Below are 16,637 nucleotides of genomic sequence, written 5' to 3'. Positions count from 1 at the left end.
CCGTGTGCTGTCTGCACCCGTTGCTCCGCAAAATAAAATATAACCTGTTCTATTCTTGTCCGCGTTTTGCGGACAAGAATAGGCAGTTATATTAATGGCTGTCCGTTCCGTTTTGCAAATTGCGGAACGCACACTGACTCCATCCGTGTTTTGCTGAACGCAAAACGCACAACGGTCGTGTGTAGTTTTCATCCTCTAGCATTTTAGGGTTGAACTCCTCACTCCATCCATATTTTGGAAAGATGCTCTAAAGGCGCCCATACACAGTGAGACCTGGTCGCAGGATCTGCATGAGAATTACCCCTCCTTGCCGGGCAATCTTCATGCTGATACTGTGGGCAGGCCTTGCTTTTTTTATTTATTTTATTGGGTATGTAATGCCAAATCAAGCCAGTAATCTCAGGTGAACCAGTTTTGATGATTAGGAATATATTTTTCATTCCTACTGAACTGGTGAAGTTCTAGTCCTCTCTTAGGCTACATGCACACGAATGTTAGGGATCCGTGCCCATTGTGTTCCACAATGCACGGGCTCAGACCGTAGAGCAGCCGTATGCGCATCGCGGACCCATTCAATTGAATACCCCATTCCGCATCCGATTCAGTCCGCACTGCAAAAAAGTAGTGTATGCCCTACTTTTCTGTGGTGCAGAGGCACGGTCAGAAACACCACGGAAGCACTCAGTGATTGCCGACCCATTCAAGTGATGGGTACGCGATCTGTGATGCGGAATGCACACGGCCGGTTTCCATGTATTACGGACCCGCTGTATGCGGGCCACAATACGGCCACGGGGGACACACGGTCATGTGCATGTAGCCTTGGGCTATGTTCAGATCTGCAGTGGAAGCTCACACAAAAAAGCAGGAAAGAGTACCGCTGCATGCAATGGTATTTTGTCTGCCAGAAACTGTGAAACTTAACCATTGTATGTAGTGGGGTCTTGCATGTGCCATATCCACCTTCGCTATAATCACTATAATTATGAAATTAGTCATTTTTAAACTATAAACTTTAGTGTAGAAAAAAAAAGTAATAAAATGGAAGTATCCAAAAGGAGTATAATATACTATAATTCACAGCATGGATTTAACCATATCAATATATTATTTTTAAAGGGACTTGAGTCAGAACAAACTTTCTTCAATCAAAGCTAGCTCGATGAGTCACCTCCATAATCTACGTGAACTGTAAGTTTGCCTTGTTTATGTGCCTTTCTTAGTTTTTAATATGGTGTTATGGATTCCTGAATGTAGATATGTTTGCCTTGTCTATCCTTTTCTTGTGTATTTCTTGTAATATGAATGGGAGCTTAAAAATAAATCAATGTTTTTCTTTAAACAGGAGATTAAATAGAAATGACTTGAAGATGATACCCAATCTTGGTCCTTTGTCCACAAATATTACACTTCTTTCCCTGTGAGTATAATTGCTCATTTTTACTATTGTAAATACTAAATGTGCCTTAATTCTGGCTTGGTCTACTTTCACACTTGTGTTTTGGCTTTCCGTTTGTGAGATCCATTTAGGGCTCTCAAAAGCGGTCAGTTTTGCCCTAATGCGTCAGTTTGCCTCCGTTCAGTCACTATTCTGCTCTGGAGGTGGACACCAAAACGCTGCCTGCAGCAGTTTTGCTGTCCGCTTGACAAAGCGGGGCCAAACTGATCCATCCTGATACACAATGTAAGTCAACTGGGACGGATCTGTTTTCTGACACAATAGAAAACTCATCCGTCCCCCATTGACTTTCTTTGCTGTTAGAGACTGATCCGCCGTGGCTATAGAAGACATAATGCAACCAGATCCGTTCATGAAGGATGCATGCGGTTGTGATACTGTAATGTAGCCTTACCGTTCACCAGAATCTTTTCCATTTTTGGCCTATAATGCCACGTCTCCTTTTGGCACATTCATTTAATAAATGTCTAAAAACAATTGGTTCCTTTTTTTTTTTTTTTTTTTTTTTTTTTCATGCACAAGATGGCGGTTGTCTAACTTTGTAACACATTTACAAAAGTTTTTTCAAGTTTGAGGTTTTAGCACACATTTATGTTGTAATTTGTATCTACCCGGCTGTGGTATAAAATGTGCCTGGGTACCTAACTTTGCAAGGTGCTCCAAATCTCGCATCACCCAATGTATGCCACTGTGATAAATTTGACAGATCAATAGGCTGCCTGTTTTACCATCTGGTGTATGTCTCTGTGGTCTGTTGTGGGCATCCTCCACTGTGTGCATTTTTTGCTGGGGATCGCCCTTAGCAACAGACCACAAGCACAGTATCTGCTCCCCTGAGTATAAATGCACAACTGCATTTGGGGTTGAGCATTTCCTGCCTTTTGAGACCACGTATTTTTGTCATTCAAATTGTATATTTAAACTCCAATCTAAATGCGCCTTGATTACCACCCATAGTCAGCATTTAGGTGCACCTGTGAGGCCTGACACATATCAGCCAGCCATGGGTGGGACTCTAAGCCCCCTCCTTCTTCCCATTGTATGTGTGGTTAGTCACACTGGAGGGAACTGGGAGCTGTTTGCTGTGAGTCGGACCTTATGCTGCTGTAATTTGCCCACTGGCTCCTGGTACTACCCATACGGTACAGGTAGGTTTAGCGTTATATCCCGTGCCACATGAGAAACCTTGGCGCGGTGCGCAGGCTCAGGTATGTTCTTAATATAAGGATAAACTGGCTAAAGTCTCTTTTTTTTTTTTTTTTTTTTTTTTTTTTTTTTTTTTTTTTTTTTTAAACATCAGTGTGAAGGTTTAGTCAGATGTTACGGTTTGCATCCACCACAGTAGTGCACCTATTCGAGTAGTTAGGTTTCATTTAGAATAGATATCGCCTATTTGTCTTTACGTTTTACGCTTTTAAATGAGCAGTTATTAGAAATTCTTTAATAGCAACTGTTCTTCAAACTAAATTTAGTTAGGCTTCATGCACACTGATATTTTTAACGGACGTTTATTTCACTGATGCCTTTCTGAGAAACAGAAGTTAAAATCGGACCCATTCGGTCTGTCGGTGAAAAACGGACAAGATGTTCTAATTTTGTGAATAACCCCATAGACTACCATTGGTCTTAAAACAGACATGTGATGGCCGTTAAAAAAAAATAGATTATATATATATATAATATCATGTAGCCTTAAAGAGGACCTTTCACCGATTTTTACACTGTGAACTAAGAATACAGACATGTAGAGCGGCGCCCGGGGATCTCACTGCACTTACTATTATCGCCGGGCGCCGCTTCGTTCTCCTGCTATGCCCTCCGGTATCTCTGCTCACTAAGTTATAGTAGGCGGAGTCTGCCCTTGTTCTTCTGTAGCGCTGGCCAATCGCATTGCAGAGCTCACAGCCTGGGAGAAAATAACCTCCCAGGCTGTGAGCTCTGCACTGCGATTGGCCAGCGCTAGAGCAGAACAAGGGCAGACTCCGCCTACTATAACTTAGTGAGCGGAGATACCGGAGGGAAAAGCAGGAGAACGGAGCGGCGCCCGGGGATAAGGATCCCCGGGCGCCGCTCTACATGTCTGTATACTTAGTTCACAGTGTAAAAATCGGTGAAAGGTCCTCTTTAAGGTGTAGCATGGATTACAAAACACTGTAGTATGTATTCCCGGTGTTGGCTTTTAAGAAAAAACTAAAGTACAAATCTGTACATCATACAAATAAGGCTACTTTCACACTAGCGTTCGGGCGGATCCGTTCTGAACGGATCCGCCCATAATAATGCAGACGGAGGCTCCGTTCAGAACGGATCCGTCTGCATTATATTAGCTAAAAAAAGCTAAGTGTGAAATTAGCCTGAGCGGATCCGTCCAGACTTTCAATGTAAAGTCAATGGGGGACGGATCCGCTTGAAGATTGAGCCACATTGTGGCATCTTCAAACGGATCCGTCCCCATTGACTTACATTGAAAGTCTGGACGGATCCGCACGCCTCCGCACGGCCAGGCGGACACCCGAACGCTGCAAGCAGCGTTCAGCTGTCCGCCTGTCCGTGCGGAGGCGAGCGGAGTGGAGGCTGAACGCCGCCAGACTGATGCAGTCTGAGCGGATCCGCTCCATTCAGACTGCATCAGGGCTGGACGGCTGCGTTCGGGTCCGCTCGTGAGCTCCTTCAAACGGAGCTCACGAACGGAAACCCGAACGCTAGTGTGAAAGCAGCCTAAAGGTATTCCAACCCTAATAAAACTATAATTTTACATGGTGATCCTATATGTCCGTCATGCAGGTTTAGAGACTGGCACATCAGTATTTTATGGAAAATACTTTTAGAAAACGAGCCATGAAGGTTTTAACTTGTTGCTTTTAACACTTTACAAAGCAGAAGCAGACATGGTTATGTGTGATAAGTCTTAAATATTCCTAAAAGAATATGAATAGTCTAAATGGTCCTACCATTGCCGCTGCGTTCTAAGTGCACTAGACCGCCTTTACTTTCCACCTGCAGAGAATGTGCCCCCCCCCCCATTAATGTGTTTTTATTGCTACTTTGAGTTTTAAAGCAACTTGCATAGGTTTTTATAAGCCAGGTGCTCGTTTCTTATTAAACTGTGAGGTATGAGGACATCAGGAGATAACCGTAGAGGTAGAAGACTTAAGACGTTCAGGAATGGTCTGTCAGCCTGACAATTAAGATACCAGATTCAGCCTAAAATACTTATGTATAGGTTACCTCTGATTTTTAAGAATCCTGAAAGCAGGAGTAGGGTTTTCTATATAGATCTGAATTATTCCGCTCTAATTTGAGCACATTAGGCCATGTTAATGTTTTGTGATAGTTCTTATGGCTGAATGAATAATGGATTCTGTATCTGTGTTATAATGAACGCTTGTGCACAAAGGCGTCCCTGTGCACCAGCCTGGATTACAACTGAGCACTTTCAGGCTGCAATTTAGAGGGTGTGCGGTTCAGGAAATTGCTGGCCCCTGCCGTAACAAGCCTTGCTGCATAGGAGAGTTTATCACTCGGGTAATTTATGGCTTTAACACCTTGTCAGTAATTACCTTCTTAATAAACCAGTATTGTGCCCTGCTGCTTTTGCACATTACATTTTTGAGAAGCTACACCTGTATCATTTATTGCAGGCCTGTGAGCCAAAATTGGGATTAATTATGGTGTTAAAATAATAGTAATATACCATCTGTATCACTGTGCTTTTTCCTAAACTCCATTTTTCCTAACCCTTTATGTAAATTCTGAATGAAGTCAGCATTAAAAATTTCCATTTCAAAAGAGAATTACTCAACACACAGCTGCAACAGCCGCCAGATGCGTGCCTTTAAGAGTTTTTATATATTTTTATTTTTATTTAAAGAGACCCTTTTGTAATTTATTTAGCCTCCCCTTTATATAAGAATATCTGTTCAGTTACAAGTGATGTCATTTTTACTAATACATAGTAACGTGTAGGACTCTTCAGTCATTTCAGCATCTTGTACTATGTGAGAAGAGGGTTTGTAATGATCTGCCCCGATCACGACAAGTTTATTGAACATCTCTTTATTCATTTTATTTTTTCTAAAAATTTTATTTCAGAACAAACAACAAGATTGATTCTGTGTTGCCTGAACACCTTCAACCTTACCATTCACTGGAAACCTTAGATTTAAGTAATAATCTGATTACCGAGCTGAAAACGCCATCATTTCCTGTACTGAGGCTCAAATACCTGTAAGTAATATATATATCTGTAACAGTCAATGCATTGGTTTCATATTTTTATTCAATAATATGACAACCATTTGGTATCCTTCATTCCTTGAATACTTAAAGGGGTTGTCTCGCTTCGGCAAATGGCCTTTATCATGTAGAGAAAGTTAATACAAGCCACTTACTAATGTATTGTGATTGTCCATATTGTGTCCTTTGCTGGCTGGATTCATTTTTCCAGCACATTATACACTGCTCATATCCTATATATCCCTATAGTGTGCAAGCACGACCACCACTGCTGAATTGTAGGGTGGTGGTAACCCCTGGATACAAGCAGTGTATAATGTCATAAAAAAATCAATCTAGTTAACAAAGGAAGCAATCTGAACAAATCGCAATACATTACTAAGTGCCTGGTATTAACTTTCTCTACATGATAAATGCCACTTACTAAAGTGAGACAACCCCTTTAATTGCATAAAAATGGCATACTTTATACTACCCATTTATGTGTATTATGTCAATAGCAAGTTGATCTTATTTGACCTTTTATAGGTACATCAATAAAAACCTAATAACCTCTATGGAATCTGGTGCGTTTGACAACTTATCTGCTACATTACAAGTGCTGAAGCTCAATAAGAACCGGATTGGCTACATCCCGCCAAAAATGTTCAAGCTGTCCAATCTCCAGCATCTGTAAGTCTCAAGTCAAACTTTCACATTCACCTGGAAACTGCTCTATCCGTTTACTCTCCCTGTTCGTATAGTTCAGCTTTTATCCCTTTATCCCTCATTTGATGAGGGAACTTGGGTATCCTCTAAAACTTGCCTACATGTTAGCAGTTTTGTGTTTCTTGTCTTTTAAAGAACGTCTCACATTGACTCTCATTCTGTATCTCTTCTGAAACCTCTATGGTAGTATATGCAATTCTCTGAAACTAAACATTTAGTCCCATTCACACATCGGGTTTTGAAAAGGCGAAATTCGCCATGTATTCTGCGTTAGAAATCCCTCCAGCTTCTGCCGCAGAACCTTTTATGGACTTCAGCTGGATCTGTCTGGACATCACATCGAGATAGCACTTGTCTATTTTCTTTGGTTGCAACCATAAACCTCAGGTGCAGGAAGTGCAGTGGAACGTGGAGGGCACAACTGCTGGTGGCTTTTTGGCATGCAATCTGTGCCAATTTCTGCAGGCGAAAATCTGTGTGTGAATGGGGCCTTACTGGTCTAAAATTGTATTTTAACCATCTTTTTGTCTTCTGTTACAGGGAGTTGAAGCGTAATCGAATAAAACATATAGATGGACTCGCTTTCCAAGGCCTTGATGCCTTAAAATATTTGACTATCCAGAGGAATGGGATCACACGGCTTATGGATGGAGCCTTCTGGGGACTGAGCAACATGGAAGTTTTGTAAGTCTATAACACTGTCTTTTTCTATAGTTCAATATGGTGGAGAATCCTCAAGCTAAATAAGTTTGCTAAATGGTTTCTCATAATCTGGTCTAGTCACTTGTGGAAGTAGGGAATTTTTTGAAGATCGCAGGAAGAGCAATTTACCATTAACCCTAAACATTGTCTACTGCGCCTGTAGTTCATTATTTTACAGGGGAAAACTGTGACTATCCTCTCTAAAGTAAAGCTTAACCCCATGTGGTGCTTATAGTAAGGGCTTATTCACGTGTCCGTTTCGAGAGCACAAAAACTCTCGTATGTCATCCACAAAAGTCTGAGTTCAGTATTTGTGAATACAAAAAACATAAGCTTTTTTTTTTTTTTTTATTCCAAACTTTGTATGAACGTTCTCTTCAAAGGGTCAGTGAAAATCTCAGTAGACCTGGATGGCATCCTGTTCGCCATCAGTGGTTTTCACAGACCCATTGAATAGAATGGGCACATGGACTTAAAGTAGTGTATTCTCCAGTGTTTTTCCACAAATGGAATTCAGTGGATCCATCTGCTGTCCATGGAGAACATGGTTGTGACTGAAAGACATGTGGGTAAGGCCTCATGCACATGAACGTATTTTCTTTCCATGTCCATTCCGTGTGTTTTTTTTGTTTTGTTTTTTTGTATGTGGAACCATTCACTTCAATGTATCCGCCCCAAAAAATTTAGTTACTCCGTGTGCATTATGTTTCAGTGTCCATATTTCTGTTCCACCAAAAAATAGAACATGTCCTATTATTGTCCGCATTACGGACAAGGATAGTACTGTTCTATTATGGGCCAGCTGTTCCATTCCGCAAAATACGGAATGCACACAGATGTCATCCGTGTTTTTTGCGTACCGCAAAATACATACGTTCGTGTGCATGAGGCCTAAGTCTGTGGGTGCATCAAGTTCATCACTGCTTCCACCATAGGTTTGTTAGGCTCTTTTCACACTGTGATTTGCAGTGCTGAGGTTTCTGTTCAGAGGATATACTAACAGAAATGTGGGATGTATGCGTTTTTTGCTGGATGCCTATGTATGCGAGCCCAGCTGAGGCTAAATGCGCACTCTTCGGCACATGTGGGGAAGTGCTGTGTGAAAGGAGCCGTACTACATACTGTCGTTAGTGAGTTGCATATTGTCACAGTGTGGGTACATTTTTAAATATGAAAATGTTTGCGAAAATTATCTCCTTGCAAAAGAGTGCTAGGTTCTGTGATCCAGGTGGACTGTTCTCTCTTTTTAGTTGCAGTGCTTTGCCATGACGTGCTGGTATTGTTTTTCCTTCTGTTCATTTTGCATGTATATGTTTACATTTGCATTTTTCCATTTTTAAGGCTGTTGGATCATAACAACCTCACAGAGATTAGTCGAGGCTGGTTGTATGGCTTGCTTATGTTGCAGCACCTCCATCTCGGCCAGAACGCCATCAGCAGGATCAGCCCCGATGCCTGGGAGTTTTGCCAAAAACTCAGCGAGCTGTAAGTTGCTTTTAATTAGTTCCAGTTTTTAGTTACAGATTCAATGCCAAAACATGAGTTTCTTACCACAGATTTGTTCTTTTTTTCAGAACAGCATTACTAAGGCATTTTTTCTTTCTGATTTCACGTAGACTTGTTATTCCGCCTTCCCCTTTATGGGACATGTTGTTACAATTAAGACTGGTCCATGTTAAAATGTACATCAAATTTTTGTGCGTAATTTTAGTTTTCACGAAGGGTAACACTTTATTTTAATTTTTTCTTTTGCATTTTACAGAGATTTAACCTTCAATGAACTAACAAGATTAGAAGAGTCAAGTTTTATGGGATTAAGCCTGCTTGGTAGACTATTTATAGGCAATAACCAAATTAGTAATATCGCTGATGGTGCTTTTCATGGACTGTCCAGTTTGAACACATTGTAAGTGACCATGCATCTCTTGTAAAAGATTTCTGTGGTTTCCCACTTGTGGTGTACTGCTTAAACTGAATCGTGTTGATGCGAGTCCTGGTAATTTTATGTGTGAATAAAGACCCCATAACACTGACCGACCATCAGGCAGATAAATACTAACAAACATTTGTAGGAACACTTGTTAAAGATGATCTGCCGGTGTAAAGGTGCCTCCGATTACCTGATGAATGAGTGAAACACTTGTTCATTGGGCATTAAGATCATTGGTGCAGTCACGTAAATCATTTGCCAGCAGCAGATTGTGCCACCTAAACAGCACTTAGCTGCCAGAAAACAATGATTCTTTAGGAGACAGAGTGATGGCATTATCGTTCACTCCTCCCCATACTGTGGAGGGGTCACCTCCACTGACGAGCAGGCAAAAGAACGCTTCCTTCTCGACAATCGTCCTGTTCAGTTGAGCACTGTAAAGGCTGTATTACACAGCCCGATGTGGTAGCGGATTGTCGGGAAGGGGACCCATCCTATTACATGCAGTAATCTCCGCAGCATGGGGAGGAGCGAACGCTATGCCATTGCTCGTCACCATGCTGTATAGTGGTTTGCCAGCAGCAGATTGTGATTAGACACCACGACTTGCCTCCTGCAAACGAGAGATTATATATATATATATATATATATATATATATATATATATATATATATATATATATATATATATATAATTTTATTTATTTTTACATGTCAAAAGATTTGTATTGTTCGATGAACCAGCTCATTCATTGGGCAATTGGTGGCAGCATTAGACTGCAAGATGATTCTGCCCAAAAATCGGCAGTGTAATACAGGCTTTAAGGGGCCTTTTAATAATTGCCTGGAATAGCTTTGTGCTCTTGAACAATGAGTTTGCTTGGAGGTAAAGGCCAGAAAAGATCAATGGAAAGATCCTGGTGACTACTTTTGTGTCCTTATTTACATCTAAATTAGAATGGACACCCACCACCGACCTTATACTTCTATGTTGTATTGGTTGATGATGCAGGGAAAAGTATTTACTAGCAAAGTATCCATTTTATCTCATTACATTTTACCATTTATACCTTTTGGAAACTTTATTAATCACATACAGTGAGATACAAAATTATGTATTTTTTAATGTTACTACAAATTGGCTGCTTCTAAGCTCATGTTGGCCTGGTTTGAGTTTTCTGTGAATGACTACTGGGGTAGTCTGACTTAAAAAATTGCAATTTATGCTAATTATTGTGATCCTTAAAAATCAGTCCTGATTATACGGTGATCATCTGCAAGACTTGCTATGAGTGTATTGCTTTCTCAACTATTTGCGTCCAGCAATAGATATGAATGATTTTTTTCGTACCTGGTATCTTTCAGTCTAAGCCCCATTTAAATGTATTGTCCTTTCCCTTAGGGTCCATTCACACGTCCATAGAAAGGGTCCACATCCGTTTCACAATTCTGCGGAATGGGGGCGGACCCATTCATTCTCTATGTGCTATCCGCATTTCCGGAGCGCAGCCCAGAACTTCCTGCATTTGCGGACAAGAATAGGCAGTTCTATGGGGGTGCCGGCCGGGTGTATTGCAGATCCGTAATGCACTACGGACGTGTGAATGGACCCTTATGGTGACTGGTCAGATTGGAGACAAAGCTAACGATCTAATGGCCCCTTCACACAGGCCAATAATTGGGGCAACAGAAAGCGGCATTCCTAGGCATGCTCATTCCCAATAATTGCCTTGTGTAAAGGCACCACAAATGAAGAGTCACTGATGCTGACTCCTAAGGCCGAATGCACACGGCCGTGAGTGGCCCGTGGTAACGCGGCCTGGATTCCTGCTGAGAGCAGGAGCGCACGGCGTCATTGGTTGCTATGACGCCGTGCGCTTCCTGCCGCCACTGCACTACAGTAATACAGTGTATTACTGTAGTGCAGCGGCGGCAGGAAGCGCACGGCGTCATAGCAACCAATGACGCCGTGCGCTCCTGCTCTCAGCAGGAATCCAGGCCGCGTTACCACGGACCACTCACGGCCGTGTGCATTCGGCCTTTAATCATCATTTCTGGGCAGCAGATCATATTTGTCTCAACAATGATTCTTGATGGTGATGAGCGATCGCAGTAGCGATCACCACTCCCCATGTAGAGATAATTGCGGTGTATAAATGCATCACCTTTAAGCAGACTATTACCAGGAATGAATTGTTTGTTCGCAAGAGTTGCCTGCTGTGTCAGCCTGTGCAAAGGGGCTTTTAATCTGATCCTACAAGCTCCCACTAACTCTGAGATGTTAAGTTTTAATAACTATTTAGAATTTGAGGTTCAAAGCAGGTTAATTCCCCAATCAGGTCCTTACAGGGCACAGGAAAAAGCTAAGGAGGAGATTTGTAAAATGCTAGAAAATAATCATTTGTCCTATAGCCCTAAAGAACTCACCAGGGGGGGAAACCATCCCAGTATCAATTGTTATGAATAGCAGGTCATGTGAAGGCTAATGCTGGCCTGTCCTAGGGTTGACTGACTGTTATCAGTGCCTTAGGTTATGCAACCTCACCTCACAGTTGGTGGAACAATACTTGAGGGTTTAATTCCAAAAAAACATTAACGACCTTAGAAAGCAGATGCTTTCCTGCGGGTTTTTTGTGATGTTATTTCTGTTTTAAATATATGATTTATTATATTAACTAAGCTTACGTATTTAACATGTTTGTTTCTTTTTTGTATTTTAAGGGATCTGAAGAATAATGAAATTTCTTGGACCATTGAAGATATGAATGGAGCATTCTCTGGGCTTGACAAATTAAAAAAGCTGTAAGTAATTTTACTGCCATTTGTTTATTAGCGAGTTAGTCACATACTTGGAGGGCTTCTTTAAATATACGAAACGTTCCACATCTGATTGTCTCTACAACCAGGGTTCCATAATCGCTGTGTTTTTAACGTGCACTGATATTTGTCTTGTAGGATGCTGCAAGGTAATCGGATCGGGTCGATAACGAAAAAAGCATTTTCATGGTTGGAAGCACTTGAATACTTGTAAGTACATTGAAGGACATTTACAAAGTGAAATGTATAAGAATCTTAGTGTAAATTGAGGCAAAACTTGTTAACAGGCTGTGCCCCAAAATGTATTTTTCACCTGACCAGACGGTTTTGGAAGTGACTAGAGGGGGATTGGATAAGATGAGTGCTCCAGATTTATTAATGACGTGCACCTTTTTGACGCAAACCTTTTGGTGTAAAGTAAGACAAAGAATGGGATGTGTGAGAGAAAAGTGTGTAACATATCTAATTAGATGGGCCAGTTTTATCACCTTGTGTAGCCCAGCTATGATAACTTTGGCACAGTTTCTGCATTCTTGTCCAGCTTTATACTGTATTAAAGGGATTTTGACATGATTAATGTAAAACATGAAAATAAGTCGTCATATAGTATATGACAATCTTTCTGAAGTTAGAACCAGCATTGTACCTCCCAGGGGATGCAGAGCTTCCCACATTCATTGCATCATTTCTCTGCTAGATTGTCTTCAGGCTGGCAGCTCTGGGTGTGTCCCCTTTCTCAGGGGACATCTCCTTTGTGCTCTCTGCCTGTAACTGTCAGAGCTGCTAACAGTAGATATGGATGGTGGCAGTTGAAGGATAGAACTGAGCATGTGCAACCCACCTCAGGAGGATGCGCACAGGGCTATACAGGATAAAAACTACGGGGTGCCATTATAATGAGGCAGAGAAAATATCTCGCTGCTGGAGAACTTTTGTAACGAAGTAAATGCTTAGTTCAGCTCATGCTGAATTATATTAAAATAATATCGGCAATTCTAAATCTCCCCCATCTCTTTGTGCTTTGGACAGGGGACAATAGTTTTGTTGTAATATATTATATAGTTTTCTTCTAGTAAAGATAGTTTTGAATATTTATGACCCCACCACTGGTTTTACTCTGTTTTGTTATTTAGGTATTTTATTGCCCAGTATTTTATTTATTCTTTCCTCCCTCCCTCTTTCTCCACATTCAGGGATCTTAGTAACAATGCCATCATGTCAATGCAGAGTAATGCATTTTCGCAGATGAAGAGGCTTCAGCAACTGTAAGTGTTTGGGCCTTTTCAAAAGAATGATACAGGTCCCATGTTTGGAGTCCTGATCAATAATCACTGCCATGCTTTTGCCAATTTTCCCAAAGCAATTTGAATGCATTTTTGAAACCTACCTAAATGTTCTTTTGTCCTACAGGCATCTGAACACGTCAAGCCTTTTGTGTGATTGTCAGCTGAAATGGCTACCTCAGTGGTTAACCGAAAATAAGTTACAGAAGTTTGTAAATGCAAACTGTGCTCATCCCCAAAGTCTAAAAGGCAAAAGTATCTTCTCTGTGAGCGCTGATGGGTTTGTGTGTGGTAAGTTTCTAGTGGTGTTTTTTTTTTTTTTTGGTTTTGTTTTTTACGTGTCCTATTATGTTTTTTTTATAACAACTACTTGCATCCCACATGTAAAAGCAATTCTGGAGCATCTATTCTTATGAGTCTATACTGTGCTATTCCTGCTAGAAGTTATGAATGAATTACTAGTAGTTTACAATGAAGGTCTAGCTAGATCCTTCTATTTCTATTTGGGGAGGCAGCACTGATTGGATAATATCAGACTGTGCAGGTACAACCCACCCTCCCCGACTGGTAAAACTCATCTGGACCTTCATTGCAAACTACTAGTAATTATTTCATAACTTTTTACCAGGAATAATAAAGGAACAGCCCATCATATTCATAAGAATAGATGCTCCAGAAATGTTGTTACAAGGGGGGGGGTGTAAGTAGTAGTCTTTAAGTCAAAGGAATGGATCCTAAATAGAATATAATGGCAAACCTTTTCAATTCTTTGATTTTCTTGAATCCATTCTTGATGGACTCTTATGGGCAATATCGGTTTAGTTTTTTTTTTTTTTTTGTCCTAGGAGAGACCATGGCAGTGTTAATGACCCTTTTTGCACACGGGGACCGACAGCTCTAGCTATTTCATTGTGTGCAGAGGACTGTCTGTCGTCTTGGTTGATCAGGGTAATCGGGACTCGCTGTCTCTCCTAGGAGTCCGGTCAGAAATCCTACTTCACTTCATATAAACCTATGTATCACAGCTCAGCTTCACTCCCTGCTTTCAGATACAGGAGCAGAAATCGCCTGACCCGGCCACTTAAAATACAGACTTTACAGTGTGCACTAGTCTTGTCTATTTTATTCAGACGGTTGTATAATAACTATACTAACTTTTTTTTTTTTTTTTCTTGATTTATGCATAGATGATTTTCCAAAACCCCAAATTACTGTCCAACCTGAAACGCAGTCTGCACTAAAAGGTTCCAATGTGACCTTTATATGCTCAGCGGCCAGCAGCAGTGACTCCCCAATGACTTTTTCTTGGAAAAAAGATAATGAAATTCTACACGATGCAGAGATGGAAAGTTATGCTCACCAGCGTGTACAAGGTGGCGATGTGATGGCGTATACCACTATTCTGAGGTTGCGCAATGTGGAGTTCATCAGTGAAGGAAAATACCAGTGTGTCATCTCCAATCATTTTGGAACAACGTACTCTGTCAAGGCCAGGTTAACCGTTAACAGTATGTATTGCTATTTTTCCTCTCCTTTTCTGATAATTGGGTGTTTAAAATGACATTTAGGACTAAACATTTTTTTTTTTTTTTTTTTTTTTTCAGTGCTTCCTTCATTTACAAAGATGCCCATAGACCTTACTATTCGTGCTGGATCTACCGCTCGACTTGAGTGTGCTGCAGTTGGTCACCCAACACCACAGATAGCTTGGCAGAAAAATGGCGGCACAGATTTTCCTGCAGCCCGTGAAAGAAGGATGCATGTCATGCCAGAAGATGATGTGTTTTTTATTGTGAATGCCAAAATTGGAGACACTGGTGTTTACAGCTGTACAGCCCAGAATAGTGCAGGCAGCATTTCAGCTAATGCTACACTGACCGTGCTAGGTAAGCATCACAGTTTATCATATTCAACTGTTAAGACTTTAATCGTAAGAGGACCATAAAGCCTGAAAAATGAGAACTGTCATAAAAACGCTTTCTCTATGTACCCTAGATTTGGTCTGGATGGCTTTTGGCATGTTTTGGTTTTTCTTGGACTGTCTTATTGAGAGGACCTTTTTGCTATGACCTTGCCTTACATGTCCGAGACTATTGGTTCTTTCTTAGTCTGTGGTAGAGCGCATTCTTTTGGAGAGCTTGTAGGAATGTTGTAATGTGGAAAACAAAATACTATCTTTGGCAGAAAATAATCTGAGTGTATGTAGAACTGGGATAGTGTTGAGTGGGATGTAGGCCATTTCCAGAATTGAGACGGCACTACCCTGCATTTGAAATCTGTTTTTGCATTGTGGACAGAAAGTATGATTCAGTAAACGCATTCTTATTTCCTTTTTCTTAACTACAGAAACCCCTTCATTTCTGAGACCGTTAGTAGATCGAACTGTATCAAAAGGAGAAACCACAGTCCTGCAGTGCATAGCAGGGGGAAACCCAACACCAAAAGTGAATTGGACAAAGGATGATAATCCATTGACTGTAACGGAGAGACACTTTTTTGCAGCTGGCAATCAACTGCTCATTCTTGTGGACACTGACTTTGAAGATGCTGGGAAATACACTTGTGAGATGTCCAATATTCTTGGAACTGAGAGGGGCAATATACAGCTTTCTGTAATTCCCAATCCAACATGCGATTCCCCTGCAAATGCCACCCCATCATTGGAGGATGATGGATGGGCCACCGTCGGGGTGGTCATTATAGCCGTGGTTTGCTGTGTTGTGGGAACCTCCCTTGTATGGGTGGTCATCATATACCACACACGAAGAAAGAATGAGGATTGCAGTGTTACAAACACAGGTGGGTATTACTGTAGAGCAAGCCAGGAAAAAAAGCTGCTGGTGTTCAATTATGGTTAATCAAATTGGCATTCATAAATGGTTAGAGGGGCGTAAGAGTCCAGAGAACATATGTTTATGCAGTAAGCTTTATTTGGCATAAAAACGTTATGGTTTCTAAAAATCCGGGTTTTGGGTTAAAATGTACCACAGATTACAATAGTAGAGCCATCCTAAACCTCAGAATATTCGACACCACTTTTTTTTTTTATTTACAAACTCGGGCTGGCGTTTCTGGGTCTTTTTGTGAGATCCGTTTCAGGGATCTCGCAAGCGGCCCAAAACGGATCAGTTCAGCCCCAATGGATTCTGAACGGCTATCCGTTAAGAATGCATAAGTTTGCAAAAACGGCTCCGTTCAGCCTCCATTCCACTCTGGAGGCGGACACCAAAACTCTGCTTGCAGCGTTTTGGTGTCCGCCTGACGATGCAGAGCCAAACGGATCCGTCCTGACTTACAATGTAAGTCAATGGGGACGGATCCGTTTTCAATGACACAATATGGTGCAATTGAAAACTGATCCGTCCCCCATTGACTTTAAATGTAAGCTCCTTTTTTACCTAGACTTTTTTTTTTTTTTTTTTTTATGAATAATGCAAACGGATCCGTTCTGAACGGATACAAGTGTTTGCATTATCGGTGCGGATCCGTCTGTGCAGATACA

At 41.2% G+C, this 16,637-nt stretch overlaps 1 protein-coding gene across 1 annotated transcript in view; it reads left to right on the top strand.

Annotated features, from left to right (window-relative positions):
• Positions 1–16,637, top strand: part of LRIG3 (leucine rich repeats and immunoglobulin like domains 3) — a 33,544-nt gene that overhangs the window by 13,812 nt on the left and 3,095 nt on the right. The window contains exons 2-15 of the mRNA XM_044277089.1: positions 1,120–1,191; positions 1,346–1,420; positions 5,552–5,686; positions 6,224–6,367; positions 6,944–7,087; positions 8,447–8,590; positions 8,868–9,011; positions 11,757–11,837; positions 11,991–12,062; positions 13,046–13,117; positions 13,263–13,426; positions 14,323–14,643; positions 14,740–15,021; positions 15,482–15,934. Coding sequence (XP_044133024.1) covers positions 1,120–1,191; positions 1,346–1,420; positions 5,552–5,686; positions 6,224–6,367; positions 6,944–7,087; positions 8,447–8,590; positions 8,868–9,011; positions 11,757–11,837; positions 11,991–12,062; positions 13,046–13,117; positions 13,263–13,426; positions 14,323–14,643; positions 14,740–15,021; positions 15,482–15,934 — 2,303 coding nt within the window. The remainder of the gene's footprint in view (positions 1–1,119; positions 1,192–1,345; positions 1,421–5,551; positions 5,687–6,223; positions 6,368–6,943; positions 7,088–8,446; positions 8,591–8,867; positions 9,012–11,756; positions 11,838–11,990; positions 12,063–13,045; positions 13,118–13,262; positions 13,427–14,322; positions 14,644–14,739; positions 15,022–15,481; positions 15,935–16,637) is intronic.

This window comes from Bufo gargarizans, chromosome 2 (genome assembly GCF_014858855.1).
Source record: "Bufo gargarizans isolate SCDJY-AF-19 chromosome 2, ASM1485885v1, whole genome shotgun sequence".
NCBI classification, from domain to species: Eukaryota; Metazoa; Chordata; class Amphibia; order Anura; family Bufonidae; genus Bufo; species Bufo gargarizans.
This window is presented reverse-complemented; position numbering and strand designations above follow the sequence as displayed.